We start from the raw sequence: 24,811 nt of genomic DNA on the forward strand, positions 1-24,811 counted from the left end.
TATGAAAATCCACTTTGATGTTCGCGATCCCTGTTTATTGTTTAATCAATAAAAGCACAGAGAAGCGTACTACAATATAATTTATACAAAAGGTCGATTCGGAGACATATAATTATAATGTAGCTGTCCACACAGTCACAAGTCACAAGGTATGTCTAGTTAAAGTGGTTAGCGTGGTTAGCAAGACCTAATTGTGCGGATTAATGTTAGGTTATACCAGGGTTATAGGTACTGTCCAACTTGTTAGCTGTATACCGCTGCTACTGCATTGATCAAAATTCTTGCTTTGACCAACTTATTACAATTTACAGAGAGTTTTTTTGACCTTTAAGGAGAATGGATTTACACGACGTGGGGAGGCGGTTAAGCTTCATTTAAGTTCTTTAGAAAAGTCTGAATTCTGCAGATATGACATATTATATTCTATGAGTTTACTGCTGCTACTGCATTGATACAACTTCTTGCTTTGACCAACTATATATTATTACAATTTACAGAGAGTTTTTTCGACCTTTAATGAAAAAAAGTTATTTTTCTAAAGATTTTAAATGTTTCTTGAAATATTCCGTGAGCAGTCCACTATTTTTCCACACATTTTGAAGCGTTTTATAGAAATTCACACACAACGCCTACACACAGTTACAGTCTCCTTCGACATTAGATAATGCACGTAATAATATATCACAGTCGTACCTATTGAACTTCACAATACAACCATACATTTGTAAGTACATTGTACAAACATGTAAGTAGAAAATTTTTCTGCAGAAATATTTCGTATAAAAATTTGTGTCGAAATGTAGGTAGAACTTTACACCTAGAAAATACATAAATCCAATAACATGATGGTAGTTATGGAGGGGGTGATGCAACGTCAATTAATGTCAGTATTCCATAAAAACCCCAAACTGACATTGACATTAATTGACATTAATTGACATTAATTGACATTAACTTGTCTTGAAATTTGAGATTATCATTATTCGATAAATATTCAAGATATTCACGTCTATGTAAGTTAGACCGGTTCAAAAAAACAAAATGTCCTTGAATAATTATGAGTATGTTCTTATCTGTTGATCCTTAGGTTCAAAGACCACCAAAAAAAATTTCAGCTTCCAACTTTTCCATCTTCGGTCCCCACCGGCCACGCCCATATTTTATTGGTTTCTTATACAGGTAAAAATGTATGTCTAGTTAAAGTGGTTAGCGTGGTTAGCAAGACCTAATTGTGCGGATTAATGTTAGGTTATACCAGGGTTATAGGTACTGTCCAACTTGTTAGCTGTAACCTAACACCCTTGTTAATAATGTTACAGTTAATATCAGAGGAAAATGTCATGATTGGACTCCGATTTGTTTAATAACTATGTGGCATGTGCTGTCAGAAATCAGTAATTAAAAAGAGTACTTTAAAAGTAGGTTTTCCATACATACATAACATGTATACATAACATACATACCATGTATACACTATACATAACATACATAGCATAACATGTATACGTTACATGTAAATAACATACATGGCCATTCTAAGTCCTCGCAGTGTACATCAAATGTATAATAATTAGGTTAAATGAACGTATTATTTTGATTTGGAAATGATTATTTTGTTGTCTAGTAGTAGTAGTTGACTGTATGACAAACATTACTGTGTCGACATTTAGAGACGTCTTGTAAATGGGAGGTGTGGGTCTTGTTTAACACGTACTGACGTACATATGTTGTGAAACACATAACGTCATTACATATTCATATGATCCTGGAGCTTAGCCAGACTTTTAAAAAGAGTTGTCTGGACAGCAAAGAGACTAAATAAACTCCGGTAGTTTTTAAGTCTTTAGTTGAAGCGCAGGAACGAGACAAAAGTTCAGGAATAAAACGAAATTGTATCTAAAACATTTAGAGAAAATTCAAAGTTTATTGAACCTAACTTGCCGCTCAATTTCCGGATCCATGATGGTTAAGTTTCACTGGATATTCAGCGATGACTTTCTTACAATAAGACAGGTTTTGAGCTTTTTGGGATTGTGTTGGGATTTACGAAACGAATATTCGCTGTGTAGTGATGCGGGCCTTTCTGGAATATATTAGCAGATAATTTTATAACTCAAGAAACGTCTCGGCTCTACGGAAAATTAATTAATTTCGAGGATTTTATAATAATCAGTGAATTAATTTAATCTTAGAACTAAACATCTCGATTCTGCAGAAAATTCATTTATCTCGCGGATGTTATAATAATCAATGACTTAATTAATAATTTAAACCACGGCAGTTCTGTACAGCAATGAGAACAGGATTCTCGAATATATTCTACGCCGCGCCTCTCAACTTCAGTAATCAGTATTCTTTAATTTCTGAAGTTTGTCCATGAATTTCAAAGAGTTGAAAAGCGATATTTCTCAATGTTTTTGCATACCAACTCACGCGCACGATATGGCTCATTTTTAAGCGTATCTTCTATGAATTCGTAAGCAGACCATTTAAATAAATGATATATTTTATTGATTGACGTAGGTTCTATAAAGGTATTAAAGTTCAAGCTCTTAATACGGTAAATGAATTTACTCGGTAATCAGATGGTAAAGAGTCATCCCAAATTTTTTCGCGATAAAGCAGCATATTTGGGAATAGATTTACACGACGTGGAGAGGCGGTTAAGTTTCATTTAAGTTCTTTAGAAAAGTCTGAATTCTGCAGATATGACACATTATATTCTATGAGTATACCGCTGCTACTGCATTGATCAAAATTCTTGCTTTGACCAACTTATTACAATTTACAGAGAGTTTTTTTGACCTTTAAGGAGAATGGATTTACACGACGTGGGGAGGCGGTTAAGCTTCATTTAAGTTCTTTAGAAAAGTCTGAATTCTGCAGATATGACATATTATATTCTATGAGTTTACTGCTGCTACTGCATTGATACAACTTCTTGCTTTGACCAACTATATATTATTACAATTTACAGAGAGTTTTTTCGACCTTTAATGAAAAAAAGTTATTTTTCTAAAGATTTTAAATGTTTCTTGAAATATTCCGTGAGCAGTCCACTATTTTTCCACACATTTTGAAGCGTTTTATAGAAATTCACACACAACGCCTACACACAGTTACAGTCTCCTTCGACATTAGATAATGCACGTAATAATATATCACAGTCGTACCTATTGAACTTCACAATACAACCATACATTTGTAAGTACATTGTACAAACATGTAAGTAGAAAATTTTTCTGCAGAAATATTTCGTATAAAAATTTGTGTCGAAATGTAGGTAGAACTTTACACCTAGAAAATACATAAATCCAATAACATGATGGTAGTTATGGAGGGGGTGATGCAACGTCAATTAATGTCAGTATTCCATAAAAACCCCAAACTGACATTGACATTAATTGACATTAATTGACATTAATTGACATTAACTTGTCTTGAAATTTGAGATTATCATTATTCGATAAATATTCAAGATATTCACGTCTATGTAAGTTAGACCGGTTCAAAAAAACAAAATGTCCTTGAATAATTATGAGTATGTTCTTATCTGTTGATCCTTAGGTTCAAAGACCACCAAAAAAAATTTCAGCTTCCAACTTTTCCATCTTCGGTCCCCACCGGCCACGCCCATATTTTATTGGTTTCTTATACAGGTAAAATATCTAGAATCGGCTTTATTAGTATGAAGGAGTTATGTTAGCTGTTTAAGATTCGTTATTCAAATATAAATGTCATGAAGGCATTTCGTTTAATGTGGGTTTTAAGTTCTGATGATGTTGAGAACCACGCCCTTGGATGGCCACGCCCATTTAAGAAAATTAAATTTCGGAAAACCGTATTATTTTAGTTTTATTGTTTAATGATCTGAATTTTTTCACATTTCACATTTCCATATGTGATAGTAGTGAATAAATTGATGATATAAACGTTCTAAAGTGCTAAAAATATGGTAGAACTACATAATCTCTGGTCGAAAAATATCGTGTCAATTAATGTCAGTATTCCAAAATTTTGCAAAACTGACATTGACATTAATTGACATTAATTGACATTAATTGACATTAATTGACATTAATTGACATTAATTGACGTTGCATCACCCCCGTTATGGAAACTTTGTAGTTCATGAATCGCCTGGCACATCGTATTCGCTCTGACAATGTTCATTACTATTAATTTTTTACCTAGGTTTCTAAATTTAACAGATACAATCACCAATCTTATTTCAACTATCCCAGCCTTATGTTATATAGCCTTCTCAATTCTCATCCTATTCCTCATTTCAGAGTTCATGGTACGGAAAGTGCTGTCTAACGAGCCTGACTGTAGGTGGTGCCCGACCCCGGACTGTGGTTACGCTGTCATCGCCACCGGGTGTGCAGCTTGTCCTCTTCTTCAGTGCAGAAAGTGCAACACTGAGTTCTGCTATCACTGCAAGGTCAGTTTAGAGGAGTTTAGAGGTTGAGAGGATCAGGGAGGAGGGTAGAAGGGGGAGGGGGGAGCCGGGGGGGGGGGGGGGGAGGGGCTTGTGTACTGCAGTAAACAATATCATAGTATCATAGTAAGTTGTAAGATGTACCACAATATTCTGCTGTATAAACTTGTACAACAATAATATTTAGTATTCACAGTCATAGTCCGAATATTTGCGGCAGTAATAATATATCAGCCATCATAACTTTGAATAATCAATTACGGAATCATAATTTGTAAAAGTGTGACCACGGAGGCCGGTAGGACTCTTTGAAAGTTTGAATATCAGGGCGTGTTCCTTGTGAAATGGCTTATAGCTGAAAGTCATTTTAACTATTCCAACTTTAACATTCCATGTGGCGAATAACTTAAAAACTTGGATCCGGCAGTAAATCTATGTTATTTTCGATCAGGATCCCAATACGTTCCAATCTGTTCGCTTGAAGGAATCAGAAATATATGCATTTTCATCATGTAATAATGAGACTGATCCGATACGTTAGATGATTTTCGTTGTAACTCAATTTTCTTGTTTCATACAGTAAATTTAGAACCCATGCCTGAAGTTTGAATATTCTACATATATCTATGGGGGAAGTGAAGTGGAAGTTCCCATACCCAAAGGAGACTTATTAGCGTGTTCACTCAGAGTTCTAAAATGAAAGCGGATGTAATTTCACTCGATTTTAAGAATTTGTTATAACAAATGAAATGGACGTGAATTCCTGTGTTTCTGTCACCGCAAGGTGAGTGGTTTAATGTTTCTACCACTGATTAAATACAGAGAAGGTGCACATTGGAACCGCCAAATGGTTCAAACACTCAACCAATTTCACGCTATCTCTAATAGCCCTAATATAAGTAATAAGTAACTACAGATTACTTAAAATGGTCACTGTGTAAGCCGTATATATATATATAATATAATATTTAAGGTTTATCTCCACATTATAATATATAATTTTACCCTCACTGCAGACTGCTCACAACCACCTCTTACAATTTACATCTACACAAATTACAAATTACAAATTACAAATTACAAATTACAAATTACAAATTACAAATTACAAATTACAAATACAAAGTACGTATTAATTAAAAGTTAAGGGTGAGTAGCTAAAGTTGGGATCACCTGTAGGGTTGATAGCCCACAATACCTTCACAATGACATCATATTCACTTCTCCTCTTCTCTGAGATTGGCACAGCCCGGCTAGAGTGGGTAACCACAAAAACATTATCCAGCTGATTTCTGATTACTTACTTACTTGTACTAGTCGAAGAAGTCTCCTTAATCACCTGAGTGGACTGCACCGAAAAACTTCTGATAAGGCCCATTATGATTTCACAACTGGTACCGAAATATTAGACCAATCCAAGCCCAGTTTTGGTAAAAGATCTTAATTGGAACTTAGCCAAATGGCCAGCAGTCATGTTTTAAAATACAGATTATTTTATCATATAATAATCATAAGTGAATTGGAAAGGTGTGGCTTAAAAGTTTGTAAGTATCAATTGTTGAATGAGCTAATTCAAGGCATGATCTAAACGTATGTATTCTGCACGATGAGCAGTCTTCAATCAGAAATTACGTGATCAAACGGATGTTTTATGTTCGGTGTCGTAGCTACTCAGGTCCGAGAACTCGAGGGTAATGGAGTTTGTTTCTGAGAACAAAGTAGATGAAATAGTGTATGAAAGTACTATAAAACCAAAACCAAAAACTTACATATAAGTACTAAGTAGTCTAATAGTGGTATTTAAAAGTAATATAACGGCTCTGTCTCTCTTTCACTATATCTGCGTTTGGCTGTTTTTATAATTAAAAATGTTTCATATGTTGAAATGTCGCAGTCCGAGATCTTTTGTGATTCTGTAGAATTTTCTGTGGAATGGCAGGAGTGGTTAGAGCTGAGTTTTACTTTTACATTAGACTATGTATAATGTAAGTGATGGTTTTAATACTTTCAACACTACTATATAACAAATAATTTGAGACTAGTGATGTAAATCTACGAAGAATTCACCTATATTTGTGCTGTCTTACTATGTGTCCAAACCAAATTGATGTAAGTGATGGTAAGTGTAATGTGATGTTTTTTATTTAGCTAATAATGTACGTTGATGTGTTAGGTAATCCATGATATTGTCTGGCGGATTAATGTCAATATCTTCTCAATTTATTATTCTTTATGATTGTTCTTTGAACTGGATCATGACCAAGTTGCTAATACAATATAATGCTTGCCATGGTCACAAAGCTAAAGCCATCTGCACTGTAAAAGTTATATTTGATGATTTAATTATCCATCATAATTTACAAGGCACACTCTTTCTTGCAAGCTCAATCCATGCTATTGTGCGATGTGCATGTTGTTTTAGAACCTACATCTTCTCTGTAAAGTTACGTTAGAAAAGTTATGTAATAATTTAATTGTGCAGTATAATTGTATAATCATAACAGTCTTGAGTCTTAGTACCTGACTTTCTTGCAATTTAATAAGCTCAACCCATAATGTAATGCATATTGTTCTAACGTCAAACCTATATCTTCCCTCCAAAAGGTATATAAAAAAGTAATGTAAAAATGTAATTTAATAAGCTGACTTCCTCAATCTATGCTATAATGCGTATTGTTTTAACACTAAACCTACAAGACATGAGAGTTTGTGGTTTCAGTACAAACTGACTCTCCGTTGTCGTTGTCAGGTGGTTATGATGTGTTGTTGTTGTGACCTCAAAATAGCACGTGTTAAAATCATGGTCAGTATTAACAACTCACTGTGTTTTCTCATGGTAGAGTTTTAACTACATTATCACAATGTTTTGTCAACTTTTAACTCCATGAGTCTAGATGACTTGGTTATCACGTTTTATTAGCCTGGCCAGGTTTGACTTATGTAATTTATATATATACGTGTTTAAACGTATAAGTAGCCAAGTAAACGTAATTTAATAGCCTTTTATTTGTGCGGCCTGTACATTTCAAGATGAAAGTCATAAAAAGTCCAGATGTAACTTATAAAAAGTCCAGACGTAACTTATAAAAAGTCCAGATGTAACTTATAAAAAGTGCAGATGTAACTTATAATAAAAAGTCCAGATGTAACTTATAAAAAGTCCAGACGTAACTTATAAAAAGTCCAGATGTAACTTATAAAAAGTGCAGATGTAACTTATAATAAAAAGTCCAGATGTAACTTATAAAAAGTCCAGACGTAACTTATAAAAAGTCCAGATGTAACTTATAAAAAGTCCAGATGTAACTTATAATAAAAAGTCCAGATGTAACTTATAAAAAGTCCAGATGTAACTTATAAAAAGTCCAGATGTAACTTATTAAAAGTCCAGATGTAACTTATAAAAAGTCCAGATGTAAGTTTCATACAAGTGCTCAGACAGGGTGTTAATTGTCTGCACACACTCTTTAAAAAGTTAAAACTGTGACAGTGTAATGCTGTAATAGAACACAGTACTTACACATACACTGATGTGTAAATATAAATGTCCTGTTTGTAATAGTAGTCCGGTGCTACATTAATGATAACACGTTATATATAATATAGTGTATTATTACAGTGCCGTTAACCATTACAGTCATTAACTCTCTCTGTCATGTTACATCCCAACAGATTTACTGTTGGGTTGTGTTTCCATGACATTATGAGGATTTGCGGCAGATCGTGGACCAACTTGCGCTGCCATTTCACAGGAAAGTCAAATCTACAAATGTTATTTCCGGAATGAAATTATTGATTTCTGCGATCTTCAAAATTAAGGAATTAGAAAGGTATTAGTCGTGTTTACAAACACAAACACGACTACTTTATTATCTCTCGCACAGCCGCTCTAATAAAAGCATTACAGAATACATTACAGAATACATAAATTACAGAATACATTACAGAATACATTACATACATTACAGAATACATTACAGAATACATTACAGAATATACCTCAAAATAGAGCGGCACTAGTATAATTGCTGTAATGGTGTTTCCTATGGTATTATTTAAGTAGTAGGTACATGTCGGATGTTGTACACATTATGGCTAATGTGTTACATACATTTTATTAGAGGAACAAGGCGTGTTGGGGTTTAAAAATAATATGTAAAATTTAAATACGATCAGATAATATGTACAATTTACTGAGGGATGCGTCCATTTCGTATTTATAAAGGCGATCATAGATCGGAAATTCTCGATTTGTAAGTTACAAAGATGTAAATGTGTCCCAAGAAAAACCGATAGTTTTCTGTTACTCACATTTTGTCAAAACGTATGTATAAACCATATGTTTTTTGACAAGTTGTGTATGATATGAAATTATCTAGAAGCATATCCAATATCCATTGGCGTTGCGCACTTTGCGGTTGAAATTGAACCAACGTTTTGCCATGTCCCCCAAATATCATTATGTTATGCCATATTATTATGATTTTATTATTATGATTATGATTGGCTTGAGTCTTGACATCAGTGATCAGTTTTATGATTATAATCGAAATGGTTCAGGCTCAAATACCCTACATAAAATGATACAGAGGACAAATATTTCACCATTAATATCCCTAATATTTCCCCTTTGATGAAAGCAAAGATTTAACTTGTATTTAACTGATTTGATCTTTAATCGATTTGAAAGATTGACCAAAAAAGGATATCTTACAAATTTAAGCATTCTGAGGAAGTACTGAACAGGATGGAGGAATATTATTGCTAAGATAAATATTAGCTTTATGAGCATATTATATCCATTGCACTTGGTGTCAATTTGTTCAAAACTGGGTGACATCTCTTATACCCAGCTTGACCCATGCAAGGGGCAACTAATAAAGGGCCCCATGAAATGGACAGGTGTCCTTGACAGTAGCAGCTCTCAGCCCTAAGTAGGCACGCGTATTGGATACCACAAGCTTAGCGGTAATAGTATAGAATTTAGCTCGCTAGTCATTGCTTCTGCGGAAAGGCACCACCCTTGGGCGTATATAGGGCCGGATATGGGGCGTATGATATGGGATATGGCAGGATTCCGTCGAAAAGTTTCCGCCCAATAACTCAATAAATCCTCTGGGAGCTCAGGTGGTCTCTGTCGGCGCGGCAGCCTCACTGAGACTACTACTCCAGAGGACCCTTATTACACGCCTCATTTGTGCTACATTGAACTGGAGTGTGTGTTCGACGACTAGATTAACACGATTTACAAGATTTCTACAGGTTATTATTCTTGGTAGGAAGCTTCTGCTCAAAATGGAAAAGACAAAATTAATGTTCAATGGATTAATCTGGTGGATTCGTGTAGTGTTATTTTCAATGGACATTGGATGATTGGACTGCATAATCAGCACTGTTACATGCACCGAGATCATACTCATAGTAAACATAACAACTTTCTGGCAAGAATTGTGGATTTATATAATTGGTGGTAGTAACCATTAAACAATAATTCATATTTTTAAAAGAAATGTGGCGAGCTAGAATTACGTTTACATACGACTAAGCAGTGTTATGTGTTATGGTGCGGCGATCAAGCTGACCAAAGTTAAGCTTCACACAAGTTTTAAACAGCGATCTGATGGTGAATTCAGAAAATGTTGTGTAGACGTGGAGAAAAGTTGCTTTGCAAAAATCAATATTTTTGGAGTAAATTTCAGACGGACATTCCTTTTGTCAATTATAATTCTCTCATATCCGGGTACGAACCCTCCACAATTGCAAGGATATGTTAATGTATGCAAAAAAATTCGTGCATGATCTTTAGTCTTGGCTGCTATAATGTTACATTTTCTTCCTGTTTTTTCCAAGTCACGTTTTTAGCCACGTTCATGTGGGTGGGGAGATCATATTCAATAGGCCATGGGGCGTTGCCCTCAGATTCGATTTTATTTATCGGCCAATATCATGTTGAACAAAACAACATTTTTTTGGTACTTTTCCGACTCGATAAAAGCTAGACGATCGGAAACTATTGATATATTGATATCGTTCTTTCGAAGTATCCATGGTTGCTTCCAATCCAAGATGATTAATTTTCATGCAATTCTCCTCTAAGAAGTTTGTGTGACGATTTCGACCACTTTGAATTTTAAAAAGAGGAAGAAAACGTAAAATAAATGTAAACCTTACAGTTTGAAATTTTGCAATCCATTTCACAACAAGACAAGTTATGTTCCTGACGTTATGATATGTATCCAATTCTGATAATATTACTTTACAGCGAACATCTACCTTCTTTACATCTCCTTCATCTACTTCATCTACTTCATCTACTTCATCTACTTCATCTACTTTTCACTGAGGGACGAGGGTCCCACTTATTGAAGATACATACAATCAATATCAAAAACAGTATTTCTCGAGATCGTTCATTGGCAAATTCCCCTGCTGGAGAAAATCCCCCAACTACACAATAACACAGGGACTGCTGTGTTTATTACCCACGAATTACCTACCGCGTTACCTACCGCGTTACCTACCGCGTTACCTACCGACTATGGTTAGGACTGTAGACCGGATTACGTACTGGAGAGCACATCACGTTTCGACTGTTCCACAATTACTATAGATTCACTCTGTCCACCAAGTGATCTATTACATCATGCAGTAGATTATCCATTAAGTTTCCTAGTTACCTAAGCATTACCTACCGACCATTGCATAGTCGCGTCCTGTTCCATCTATTTGTGATATTAAGGTGGCCGGGGGGCGGGGGGGGGGATTGCTATCAACAATCAGACTACCTTCTATTCTGCGACATTTTAAGTCTTACTCATTAATCTAGTCATTTCACCAAATTTAGACATGAAATACCTTAAATACCGCTCACTTCAGTCCTATGATACAATTATAAGTTAGTTAATGCCATCAGTTAGTAATTTAAAATTTATTGGGAGACAAGTTTATGAGTGACCTGTTTTTAGTGCAGTTTGGAATATTCCAGTTTATCCTGCAGAATCCTTCTGGCTCATTCCGAGGCAATGTCTTATTAAAAACTGCACAAAAATTCCACAATAATCACTCTTCCCATCTACATAGAGTGATGTATTACATCACTAAACGTATTACCTGCTCATTACCAACCTCGGTACCTATAAACTACACCAGATCACGCACAAAAAAAGGCAGAGACCTTCTCCGAATAGAAGGTACGGGGTGTGTATTGTGTAAGCTATAGTTTATATCGTACCATTACTTTTTTCTGAGTAAAATTATTGTGCGTGGGCTCCAAATTTGCAATAAGACTATAAGAGTATTATTATAGGAGACAATAGTATTACGCGGTGTATCTATAAATCGGCTGCCATAATGTTCTATAAATACTGCTATCAGCTACTATGGACGATGATACTATACTCCATAATAGGACTAATAGAACTACTGATGTAGGGTATGTTAATGATGAGGTCATGCAGCCTCAGAGATAATGTAACCCGTTATTTCGGAGTTAAAACAGTTGTGCAGTATTATTGAAAGTTATGTTATAATTTATATATTATAAACCACCAATGTGAAATGTCTTCACTCATCTATAATTTATCACTAAAATTAGACGAAATTTTTAAGTTGAAGTGTACTTCTATAAATAAGTAAAATCATGTGTAGTTGTATAAATAGTTCAATAGTTTAATAGTTTAATAGCTAATCAGTAAACTAGAGACTTGATGATAGGAGGGTATTTTACAATAATCATTGCAAGTGACATTGTTCCATTTCATCTTCTTTCAACCCGTTAGAAGTCTGACCAATATCGTGTTATAAATACTTGATATCGTGTTATAAATACTTGATATCGTGTTATAAATACCTGATATCGTGTTATAAATACTTGATATCGTGTTATAAATACCTGATATCGTGTTATAAATACTTGATATCGTGTTATAAATACCTGATATCGTGTTATTAATACCTGATATCGTTTTATAAATACCTGATAAACCTAAATTGCAAAGAAATATTTCTCAGAAATATGTTTCTGGATAATATTATTTCTGCTGTGACAGTGTGGTGTTGATGAGAATGAGTTACAGCTAAAGCTAGCCCAATACCCTCTCAAAAAGTTCTGTATATTTAAATTGTTGAACAGTTGCTACGTAATGTATTAACATTGTACATTCTTTAATCTCATTATAACGTTATAAGTAACATTTGACAAAAGACAATAAAAAGAGCGCAATATTGGCTATCGTCTGAACAATCAATCTAAAACTGAGACGAATTTGATCTTGAAAGATGACATAACAAAAAAAAGCCAACAAATTTAATACTTCTTTTTTATGTAATATCATATCCGAATCGGAACATTATTTATTAGTCGCATTGTTGTAACGATTTTGGGAAAAAATTTGTAATGGCTCTTATTTTGTAGTGGAAAAGGCTCTTATCCTGATAACTTCTATTTTTATTAATTAATCAATTAATTTTCCTGATAGATTTGTTTCATTTCAGGGATTGTGGCATCCTAATCAGACGTGCGATGATGCAAGAAAGCAGATGAACCCTCACCCCATATTCCTGGCTAGCAACGACACTGGCACAACTGAGGTGAACTATAATTAAAACTTCTGCTCCCCATTTTAACTTCATGAGATGTAAATATGATATTGACGGAGTTATTCATAATATTATAATTATATAATAATATGATTAAACTTAATCGCCAAGCTCCCGTGTTGTTACAAGACTATCCGTTAATCTGATTGATAATTTTACCCGATATAAAATTATTAAACTTAAAGATATCAAGATTTACTGTTCTCCGGCACCGTGTCCGTAGTGCCCAGAACACGGTATTACAGATTACAGATTCCTGGTACGAGGTCCACATAACTTGAAAGTTTTGAGAAATTTTTTCTTGGATTGTGATTGATAATTCTATCGGAAAAGTCGCGAAAAATTCTTGTTCAAGATCTCTTTGGCCGGTCGCCAGTAGATCATTCGCATTGAAGAGTCACTGATGGGTTGCTATATGATCACTAAATGGTCACTATTATGGAGTCACTGATGGGTTATTAAAGGTTTAATGGAATTTTAGATGTCTATTATGGGGTCACTGGAGCGTCGCTAGGTTTCCCAGGTCATATGAACCCTAGCTGTTCTACTGCAATTGAACAAAGGCCTTTTATCTATAATTTAGTAATACCACACGTCATTTAACACAGTGTAGCTATGTAGTGTCACTGTTAAAAGTTGACCTGCAAATTTCCTTATCTATAGACTTAGAGAGACTAGATAAGCCACAGTTGGGGTGGAATTTAACCTTGCCACTCCCTCCACACCTATGGAGGGAGTAATATCCATTATCCAGGTGTAGTAGATACAATGACGTGATTTATATAAAACCATACATATTAAATATACACAGTTTAGCCTCACGTATCCTTATCTATCGATTTAGAGAGATAATCATCCCTGGCCTCCCAGCCTTGACAGTCCTTCCTGAGCTATGTGTTCGAGTAAGTGGAGTAGAAACTGTACCAGTTATTTATTTAATAACTAGTAATATTGCAGAACAGTGCAGTGAACACAGTTTATTTTAAATAAAACTAAAAGGGTCTTTAGCAATGACTAGACTTCTTCCTTCATAATTACAAGTTTATTGATATCTGAAGTAATGTGCCTATATTTGGACAACAGGTTACGTTTTGAGCTAAATCAATGAAATAATAAATATTTGTAAAGAACTACGATCGTAAACTGATCCTTGCGAGCTATGATCGAGGTTTTGATAAAATATTATTGTTAATACAGCATTGAACTAGTTACAGGATTTGTTATAACCTAAGCAATTAATGCACTGGAGATGGAGGTTAATTTGCCATGGTAGACGACTAACTGTCGCCCTGTAAGCTATTCTAAAGAGAACTGAAAGGGAAGGAAGTGCCAAAGCTGTCAAGTATTTGGTTGAGCAATGAGCAGGTATCTGGTATTCTAAGCACGTATCTGGTATTCCCTGGTATTCTAACGACGTGTCTGACTCTGTGAACTGAGATACCAGGTCCCGACAGGGTGGTTGAAGAGCTTCCGTCTCTGGTCACTGTCCAGTGTCCAGGACAATTACACTGATCCCCACTCTCCTGCTCTACTGGTTGCTATAAATAGGGTTGATGTTATGCTGAGTAATGAGTATTATACCGGTCAATACGAACCCTGGCAAGTTGAGATACCCCGGACAGCAGTGAGCTAATCCGGGGGAGGTGATAATTGAGCAATACTCGGGACAACACAACCGGGGGTGTCGTTATCTCAAACAATGAGCTCCAAATACTTGGGTTATGTTTCCAAAACGGAAACAGACGCCCCGCACTTCAGGGGTTCTATGCGGGGAATTGTAGGGTTTAACACCCTATTAGAATTTAGAAGTTTCTGGTGTGGTAATACCAGGGGAGTACTGGTGTTACTTGCCTTTTTCCTGAGTATATTTCTTTAAGAGAACCATTTTCAATGTTTAACAGTACAGGTGGTTAATAAAAGATCCATATTCACTATTCAGTTGTTAAAACACTCAGGAGCCCCATGGGTGTGCCGCAAGGGTCACATTGTGACAAGAAAAAAAAGATTTAAAAGTTAAAAGTTTTTGGCCGAGTTTTTTGGCACTGTAAACTAGTAAACTGTACAGATCACACGTCCCAGACCTGAAGAGAGCGCTAAGATAAAATGTGCTGTATATTTTGTATGTGATAAATTACCAAGACCTCGAGAATAAAGCTGTAGCCTCAACCATCTCCAGCAAATTTCAGGCCCCGTATAATATATAATGTTAACGTGCTTCCATTTGTACGCAGCTTGTTGCACTATATCATGTAATGAGCACCGCAGCTCTCTGATGAATTGGCTTGTGTGAAACCACCAAGTGTTAGTGAGCTGGAGTCTGACTTCTTCAAAGTAGGACAGACACTGCAGGTAGCTCATTGGACCAGGAAGATCATGAATTACCACCAAAAATAATATAGTTTATTGATTAATCAACCCAAAAAAATAATCTAATTCTTGCACTATTTGCAGGTTGTAAAGAAGTGTCCACGTTGCATGGCTCACGTGACCAAAATGGACGATGGCTCCTGTAATCATATGACCTGCGCCGTGTGTGGTATAGAGTTTTGTTGGCTGTGTTTACGAGAAGTCACGGACATCCACTATCTCAGGTGATGACCTTTTTTTTCTAATTAATGTGTTATGTCATATGTGCATGTTATTAATAGGAACGGTTTTTATTATTTGTGAATTTGTTATTCACAGAGTTCAAATTTGGAACTAGGCTCAAGTTTGATCACATGTTTTCGTGATTTATTAGACAGGATACTTTAGGGCTGCAAAAAACACAAAGTGAAAATATGTCAGGTATGTCAGGAATAGCACTCCCTGGCCTCATAATATCATTGAAGATTCAATTAGCTCCAGCCCATTGGGACCACCCTTTCATCCCTTATAATATTGTTCAGAAGAAAACGCAAAACATTTAATACTAAAGACAAAGAAGCTTGATTTATCAAGCTTGTTAACCTTGTTTTTTAACCTTGTTTTTAAAATATTGGTTTATAGTGCAGTATTGCAGCTCGCAGCTCTTCGCCGTTTTAAAGAATAGCATTTTAAGAATTAAGAAAGGCACATAGCAACAATTCATCCAGTATTCTCCTCAAATAAATCATTGCGTAAATATAAGCATTCTAATTTGAGCGAGTTTTAATGAAGATGCGCGTTTTGATAATTAAATAATCAGAATGTATTTAAGTGATGTAATTGGCGCCACATTCCTTTATTGCCTGTTCGTGATTTTACAGATCGTAAGTGTACAGCGTTTATTATCACAAATTTGTGACCTTGGCAACGTTGTGCAAGCATTGCTGAGTCGCGAGGTTTTTATTATAGCATAAGTGTAAACTCAATGACTCATAGTCATTAAGCGGCATATTACCTCAGGTAAAAATGTCGGATAAAATCATTGGCTTCTAGCCAAGTTAGAATTTTTACGAATTCCCTATTTCCTGCTTCCGGCCAGAATTGAATTATTCTGAGCATTCTCCTCGCAGGGTCCGAGTGGGGCCTTATAATTTGCGTTGTGAATCTTCAACTGGATAGTTCCATAACCAGTTGTTTTTATAAGAAACATAGCCTTCGATTTTCATTCCCCAAAAATAGTATTTTAAGACTTTGCAAAAAATTAGAAAGCTTACAATAAAAACGCTAAATTAATTAACTATAAAATCATCTCATTGATTTGGAAACTCAATTTAAGGAAATTATTCTTGAGTGAAGTTGTTACCAGTAGGAAATTGTATCTGACGCATTTGTTTTCCATCAGCTATTCCAATGAAAATATTTTGGAAAACTCTTATAGATTTCATAGCAGTAATCGTATTAAAGTTTAGCAGAAATTAAACTAACGATAATGAAGGTGCAAGAATGTATTTTTTGAATATCCCTGATATGACTCATCAGGAGTATTATTTTTATATGATGATTAACACCTGATTCTTCCCGGTTTTCACGAATTGAAAATTGATTAACATGAACTAAAAATTCAGACACACGATTTGGGCTGAAGAACGTGGCAATTTAAGAAACCTGTATCCTAAGATTTCGAAAAATTTGTAATTTCAAAAACTGGGTTGTGCTTTACAGCTTTACCTCAGGGAAAATAAAGGGTTAAATGACTGGCGTGGAGCCAAGTTAGGATTGTAATTGTCCTCCTGCTTCCGGCCGACATTCTCAGAGCGGGGTCAAAGCGGGAATCTTGCACATTTTCCGATACGTAAATCTTCGGATGAATATTCCCAGAACACAAGTATTTCTGAAGGAGCATATTGTTACCGGTAGTGCCACTGCCGTCAGGTTTCTCAAAATTCATTCTAGAACTTTAGCTGCTTCCTGGTTCATGATCCCCTCTTGTTGATAAAATGCTCATTGTAGCCAGTTATTTTAAGATTTTCATCATCATCATTCCCTCTTGAACTGACCAACAGGGAGGATTAAGGAATGAACATTCCTTTCTCTCTGGTCGGGAGCTGAGAAGTCGACCACTGGAGAAGCTACATTCTCTACTCAGCTGGTCCGGCTTTTCGAGGAAATCTTTTCTATGATTTTGATAAGTAGACGGAGCGGGTACGTGACTGCAATTATATGTGGAAATATGCTGGTACGTGGTGATACTGATATGCCCAGAGCTAAAGAAGCCGACATTTTTTGTAGTTCTCAAGAAATTATCAGAATGTTGCAATACCTTACATTTTTATGCCTAGCCTGTTTTTGGTATGTTTGACAGGTATGTCGGAGATACCATTAACGTAAATATCACACTGTCTCTGGAATATTTATAGCAATCAAATTAGAGTAAGATTTATTCCCAATAACACTGCTTTCCAAGGAAATCCTCCCCGTACTCTCCCTGTATTACTACTCCTACCATTACCAAGCTATTATTAGAATCACATGTAATGTCATGGTAACTTACTCACGAAAGTAGTGGCTCACAATTACGTTATATTATATACTATACACTGTATAGCGGCACACTAATAAATTGTAGAAGCTCAAGCCGTGTGTCGTTTAACAGGACCCGCTACTTTATAACGGAGAGAGAGAGAGAGAGAGAGAGAGAGAGAGAGAGAGAGAGAGAGAGAGAGAGAGAGAGAGAGAGAGAGAGAGAGAGAGAGAGAGAGAGAGAGAGAGAGAGAGAGAGAGAGAGAGAGAGAGAGAGAGAGAGAGAGAGAGAGAGAGAGAGAGAGAGAGAGAGAGAGAGAGAGAGAGAGAGAGAGAGAGAGAGAGAGAGAGAGAGAGAGAGAGAGAGAGAGAGAGAGAGAGAGAGAGAGAGAGAGAGAGAGAGAGAGAGAGAGAGAGAGAGAGAGAGAGAGAGAGAGAGAGAGAGAGAGAGAGAGAGAGAGAGAGAGAGAGAGAGAGAGAGAGAGAGAGAGAGAGAGAGAGAGAGAGAGAGAGAGAGAGAGAGAGAGAGAGAGAGAGAGAGAGAGAGAGAGAGAGAGAGAGAGAGAGAGAGAGAGAGAGAGAGAGAGAGAGAGAGAGAGAGAGAGAGAGAGAGAGAGAGAGAGAGAGAGAGAGAGAGAGAGAGAGAGAGAGAGAGAGAGAGAGAGAGAGAGAGAGAGAGAGAGAGAGAGAGAGAGAGAGAGAGAGAGAGAGAGAGAGAGAGAGAGAGAGAGAGAGAGAGAGAGAGAGAGAGAGAGAGAGAGAGAGAGAGAGAGAGAGAGAGAGAGAGAGAGAGAGAGAGAGAGAGAGAGAGAGAGAGAGAGAGAGAGAGAGAGAGAGAGAGAGAGAGAGAGAGAGAGAGAGAGAGAGAGAGAGAGAGAGAGAGAGAGAGAGAGAGAGAGAGAGAGAGAGAGAGAGAGAGAGAACATTGCCCACCAAGTAATGAACTGTTGTAATGAACTCTTGTAATGAACTCCAGTTTTACGACACAGCTTGAGATTATCCGACAGAAAGGAACACCAAATATAGAGTCGTAGAAGTAGAACTACATCAGGGAGAGAGAGAGTTAGGTTGCTCTGTTTATCATTATTTTTGTAATAACCGAAGCTGTGTTACCTCAACAGTTTCCCGAAACAAGATTGCAGTTAATATGTAATTCCCAGTAGGTAGGCCATGAATTATGGCCTAAGCGAGTCCTAACATAAAATTATGGATGTGATAATTTGTAATTCCCAGTGGGAAGGCCAGGAAATACGGCTGAATGTGATGTAATGTGTCGGGTGTGGCCGTAAGAGACAACCCCTTATATCTACTGTACTACTGGTTTATATTATCGTTATATATCAGTTTGCAGATCGAAGGCTGATCAATACTGTACCGCTTTAAGTATCTGTTATTGGTGAAAGTTAATGATTAATGATTAGTTAATGAGAAGTTAATGATTAAAAACCATTGCTCTCATTCAATGCTTGTAAAGTATGAGTGTGGGATGACTGAGTGTGGGATGTTGTAGCTATAAGTATTAGGACGATGCAAGATATAGTTCCATATCTAATTTTTATCAAAACATAATTTATTGACAAATTTCAACTCTGCACTGTAAACATTAAACACCCTGCTAATGTTTAATTGTGCTGCTAAATCCCGCACAGTTGTTGTAAAGCTAATAATATTAATATGAATTATATGTGTAACAACAATAATATGTTACTTACATAACACCTACTCGCACTTCAATCATAATAACTACAATGAATATATCACAACAGTGCAGTTATCAATGCGCTTTTCAGCATGCAGGTGTAAATTTTACCGTAAATATCCAGAATATTTGGTAATAGTTTCGCTATTTGCAGCTGTATTACAGCGTATTAATGGTCACCACTGCATGACGACATTGTGCGAGTAGAGGCTCGCCTATATTGGGGATGATCATTAAACCGTTACTTGCTCTTGCTTAATACTAATAGTAACAGTGGTGGAGTACGTGTTTTTATAGTATAACCATTGTTAGAGGTATGATTGTAATCTGTATTATCTCATGTTAATCCTAATACTTAAAATTACAACTCGTCATGATGATATTAGGCCATAATAATATTCAAATTCTGCAGTTCTTGATGGATTTGCGTACGTGAGATCACCACTATATAACTATTAACCATAATCCTGTCACTCCCCCTGACGGACTGAAAAAGTGGCTGTGCCACAGTCAAAATGGCTGTGCCACAGTCAAAATGGCTGGGCCACAGTCAAAATGGCAGTGCCACAGTCACTCACTCGCGGACCAATTTGCCCCATACTTTCTGCATTATACTTTTGGGATTTCCAATGAATATCAGAAAAGGTGTTCAGTGATCTCACAATTCACTTATCGTATGAGCATCGGCCGGGTGGTGTAGTGGTAACACGATCGCCTCCCAAGCAGAAGACCTGGGTTTAAATCCGGTCGGATGCAAGTCGGCCAGTTACCAAGCTGTGATTTAGTACAGCTTCGGCTGGTGATACACACTCTCTGGCTCGTAGGATTAACCCCCCTACAGCTAGTATAGTACCTCGGCACAGAGTGGCTTAGGGTTACTGAAAAGGAGATAAGCACCTCAGGCCATCCCAACGTTCGGGAGAGACCTGCCCTTGTATCTTGTTGTTGTATGAGCATCTAAGTATCTGTTATTGGTGAAAGTTAATGATTTAATGATTAGTTAATGAGAAGTTAATGACTAAAAACCACTGCCCTCATTAATTCTTAAAAAGAATAATTTAGGTCTCGAGACTCTCACTAATATGAAACTGAGTGTGGGATGTTGTAGCTATAAGTATTAGGACGATGCAAAAATATAGTTTGATATCTAATTTTTATCAAAACATAATTTATTGACAAATTTCAACTCTGCGCTGTAAGTAGAGGCTCGCCTATATTGGGGATGATCATTAAACCGTAACTTGCTCTTGCTTAATACTAATAGTAACAGTGGTGGAGTACGTGTTTTAATAGTAGAACCATTGTTAGAGGTATGATTGTAATGTATGATCCGTATTATCTCATGTTAATGCTAATACCTTACGAGACACATTTATACTCGACGAAATTCCGTTGACCTATATGATAATATGGGAGCGAAAATATGGGATTTTTGTCGAAAACCAATCATTTCGTACCCCAAATTAAATCATGGTATTTGGGGATTTTTTTCATTTCTTTATTTTACAAAAATAAAACCCAATATTTGAGAAAATCAATAAAATGAAATATGAAATTTGAAAAATGACAAGTCAATTTCTTCTTGATCTTCTTGATCTTCTTGATCTTCTTGATCTTCTTGATCTTCTTGATCTTCTTGACTTCTTGATCTTCTTGATCTTCTTGATCTTCTTGATATTCTTGATCTTCTTGATCTTCTTGATCTTCTGGTTCAGGGATGTTCCTCTCTCCAGTGTAATCCCAGATGTAATACTAGTGTTCATTTGTTAGATGAATCATATTGATAACTTACTATATTGATAATTAAAGAAAATACGTGAAAAATAATTTGGGCGAAAAATTATGGTGACCTAAATTTTTGGTAGTCCGAAAATATGTTTTTTTCCCCCGGAAAACCATCGACTTTTGTACCTTTTAAATATGTCTCGTAAGGTACTCAACATTACAACTCGTCGTGATGATATTATGCCATAATAATAATATTAAGATTCTGCAGTACTTGATTATTAAGATCGATTGTACGTGAGATCACACCACTATATAACTATTAACTATAATCCTGTCACTCCCCCTGACAAAGTGGCAGTGCCACAGTCAAAGTGGCAGTGCCACAGTCAAAATGGCTGTGCCACAGTCACTCACTCGCGGACCACAGGAGCCATTTAGTAACGGCGGTTGCAGAATCGAACTAATTTGCCCTATACTTTCTGCATTTTACTGATGGGATTTTCAATGAATATCAGAAAAGGTGCTCAGTGATCTCACTATTCAGTATTCACTTATCGTATGAGCATTCTAGAACAGTCCACTGATTTTTTCTCCATATTATAGCATTTTACCGCTATTTTTATTTCTTGGAATTGATGAAAGTTAAAATTTCTGCCGAACCAGAACCAAACCGGTCAAAAGCAGCCGAAAACCGAAACGAACCGAAATATCGGTAATTTCATATTTCCTACCATCCACATACATCATGTCACCAGTCTGCACAAGATCCCTTCAATAAAACTCCATCAAAGTGACTAGTTGTCTCAAATTATTACGATTTGTCACTCGGTCATACACTAAGGACACAGGCCGGATAATATCTTAACACAGTCGACATTTGATCAGGTTAAAATATCCGGACTTCCTCAATCTTTGACTTGTCTATATCATTAATATAATTATCTGTAGCACACGACTCTGAACTAACAGATAGTCTGGTATTTCTTAGCTTGTACACCGGAATTGCATCAGAACTTTCTACAATGTCACTTACTATTTTTATCTTGCAGTGGGTCAGTTGCTGACCGTCAGTACTAAATTAAGAGAACAAGTGCTAGTCATGTTATTGATGGTAGGTTATTAGGAAGCAGTCATCAATTCAGCCTGTTCAAAAAATTATACGTCATATTTTATTACTTTATCATTCTTTTATTATTATCATTCTGAGAATATATTGAACAAAGTAACTCGGTTGTATTTTGTATTATATTACAATAGAAAAGTAAAATAATATTAAAGCTGCGTTCATTAGAAAGAAATTACTACTATGCAGCCTGCCAACAATATTGTAGTATCGAGTGTAGATCATCATATTTTGTATATATAACATATTAATAAAAATAAGTATTGTGTTCTATGATGTACATCAATTATATCACTATAACATAGTTACTCAACTTTAGAGTTAACTCGTAATTGTAGTGTACAGAGCTGAATCAAATATACGATATACATATGTATTTTGAAAGCTCCTGCTAATAGAAACCTTTGGTATCATTTAAACCATGTTTCAAGAACCCCCGCCAAGCTGAATCAAATAGTTTGCAATGGTGTTGCGCAGTAAGGACTAAGTAGGGGTGTTGCACAGTGCCCCAGCAAGGGTTAATGTTTGCAGTCGGAGGATTATTGGACGTATTCTGGCCTGGGACCAAGCTGCTCGTAATATTTCTGACCAAACATTTGACACGTCGTTAACTCCTGATAATTACGTCATATCCGGGTAAGATCCTTAAGAGATTCCGGGGAAGGACTTTGTTATCTTTAGATCTGCGATTTTACACTAATCATACATGATATTTCGTAGGTTACTTCCGACTACGATCAGATCATGATATTTAAAAACTTTTGATCGCATTAATATCACTGTATTTACATAGTACTATTATATTTATATAATATTCGCATCAATTAGATGTTTCCAGAACCTGTTACAAATAAGAAATCCTGGCGTTACATAGTAGCTAGTGGTAGTTGCTAATTACCAAAGTAATGCTGATTACATTTAAGACTGTGAAGCTTTAAAATGTTAGCTTTGTTAACTATATATTATGCTATGTAGGCTATGTAAGCTATGTAAGAGCCATTTGAGCTATGTAAGCTCTATACGCCAATATAAGTAAATTAAAACCATGTGGCCTCTGCTAATTTGTAAGCTTTGTAAGCTATATATAATATACTTATGTAGGTAGTCTGGTAGTATATTATGTTTAAATATTATAACCCCAGTACGCTAATAGAAATAAATTACCACAATTGTAGTGAGGATGAGGCCCATTTTACAGACTTACATCTTACTTTTGCCTCTTATTACCTCTAATTGCCTCTAATTACTGTAATTAAATACTGCAGCAGACATTAGTACTACTGTCACTGCTATGATAAAATTAGAAGCAGCAGCAGACATTTGTGTATAATTTGGCCTGTGCTCGACATAATATTATGGCTTGGTTTAAGATCGTAGCTAAATTGTTAACTCTCTGCCAAACTAAGGAATATGCATATTATTAATATGCATTTATTAAGGGTATATGCATATTATTAAGGGAATATGCATATTATTAAGGGTAGGGTGAGGAACGCAATTTCTCCTGATCGAGCCGAGATACCTGTCCAGTGTTCAGTACCTGCTGAATATGAATAGTTATAACTTACATTATCAAGTTATCATTATCAAATTATATGCAGCTGCAGATATATTTATTAATTAACGCACACTAGCAATAATTTTATAACTTTCATAATAACACAATCATAGGAATTTCTGACTCCTTTTCTGTTTTGGTATTGTATATTAATATTATTGTTTGAGTTTTTGCACCTTCTCAATCTGTGCCCTGTGTTTCTACAAGACACTCTGACAGAATTATACAAGTCGATCAGTGAACCTATGATATAAGATGATATAATATAAATATTATTTGATAATATAAGATGATATAATATAAATATGATATGATAATATAATCAATGATATAATATAAATATGATATGATAACATAAGATTGTATGGCGTCTACAGCCTACTAAGATTGTAAGGCGAGGCAAGACTGTAAGGGTTGAATTACCATGACACCTAATGGCGCGTGGTATTTCTGTTGAAATGTTCATCATCCCAACAAACAAAGAAGAGACAAATCACGTTTCTTAAATGTGTCACATTATTATGCGGATATAATATATCTGGTGCATAATTCCAGGCTAAACGTTGCATAATATATGCGCTCTTTCCTGGGTTAAAGCAAGAATTTCAGACATGAAACGGGGTTAATTAAACTGTAATGCGGTCATTGTTACATTTTTGATAACGTTCCAAGAGTTGTAACAACACAACGCGGCCACTTCAACTGCTCAATTGTTGGAAAAACAGCAGAGAAAACAATAGAAACTTACTTAATTATTTTGTCTTTATAAGTACTAACGTCACCGTGTTCACCATAACA

At 35.8% G+C, this 24,811-nt stretch overlaps 2 protein-coding genes across 2 annotated transcripts in view; one reads left to right on the forward strand and one right to left on the reverse strand.

Annotated features, from left to right (window-relative positions):
* Positions 1 to 24,811, reverse strand: part of LOC134822799 (protein ABHD13-like) — a 948,842-nt gene that overhangs the window by 753,844 nt on the left and 170,187 nt on the right. The window lies entirely within an intron of this gene.
* Positions 1 to 24,811, forward strand: part of LOC134822541 (E3 ubiquitin-protein ligase RNF19B-like) — a 118,616-nt gene that overhangs the window by 89,858 nt on the left and 3,947 nt on the right. The window contains exons 5-7 of the mRNA XM_063833649.1: positions 4,293 to 4,444; positions 12,935 to 13,030; positions 15,491 to 15,630. Coding sequence (XP_063689719.1) covers positions 4,293 to 4,444; positions 12,935 to 13,030; positions 15,491 to 15,630 — 388 coding nt within the window. The remainder of the gene's footprint in view (positions 1 to 4,292; positions 4,445 to 12,934; positions 13,031 to 15,490; positions 15,631 to 24,811) is intronic.

Source organism: Bolinopsis microptera, chromosome 11 (assembly GCF_026151205.1).
Source record: "Bolinopsis microptera isolate Bmic1 chromosome 11, MBARI_Bmic_1.0, whole genome shotgun sequence".
NCBI lineage: Eukaryota > Metazoa > Ctenophora > Tentaculata > Lobata > Bolinopsidae > Bolinopsis > Bolinopsis microptera.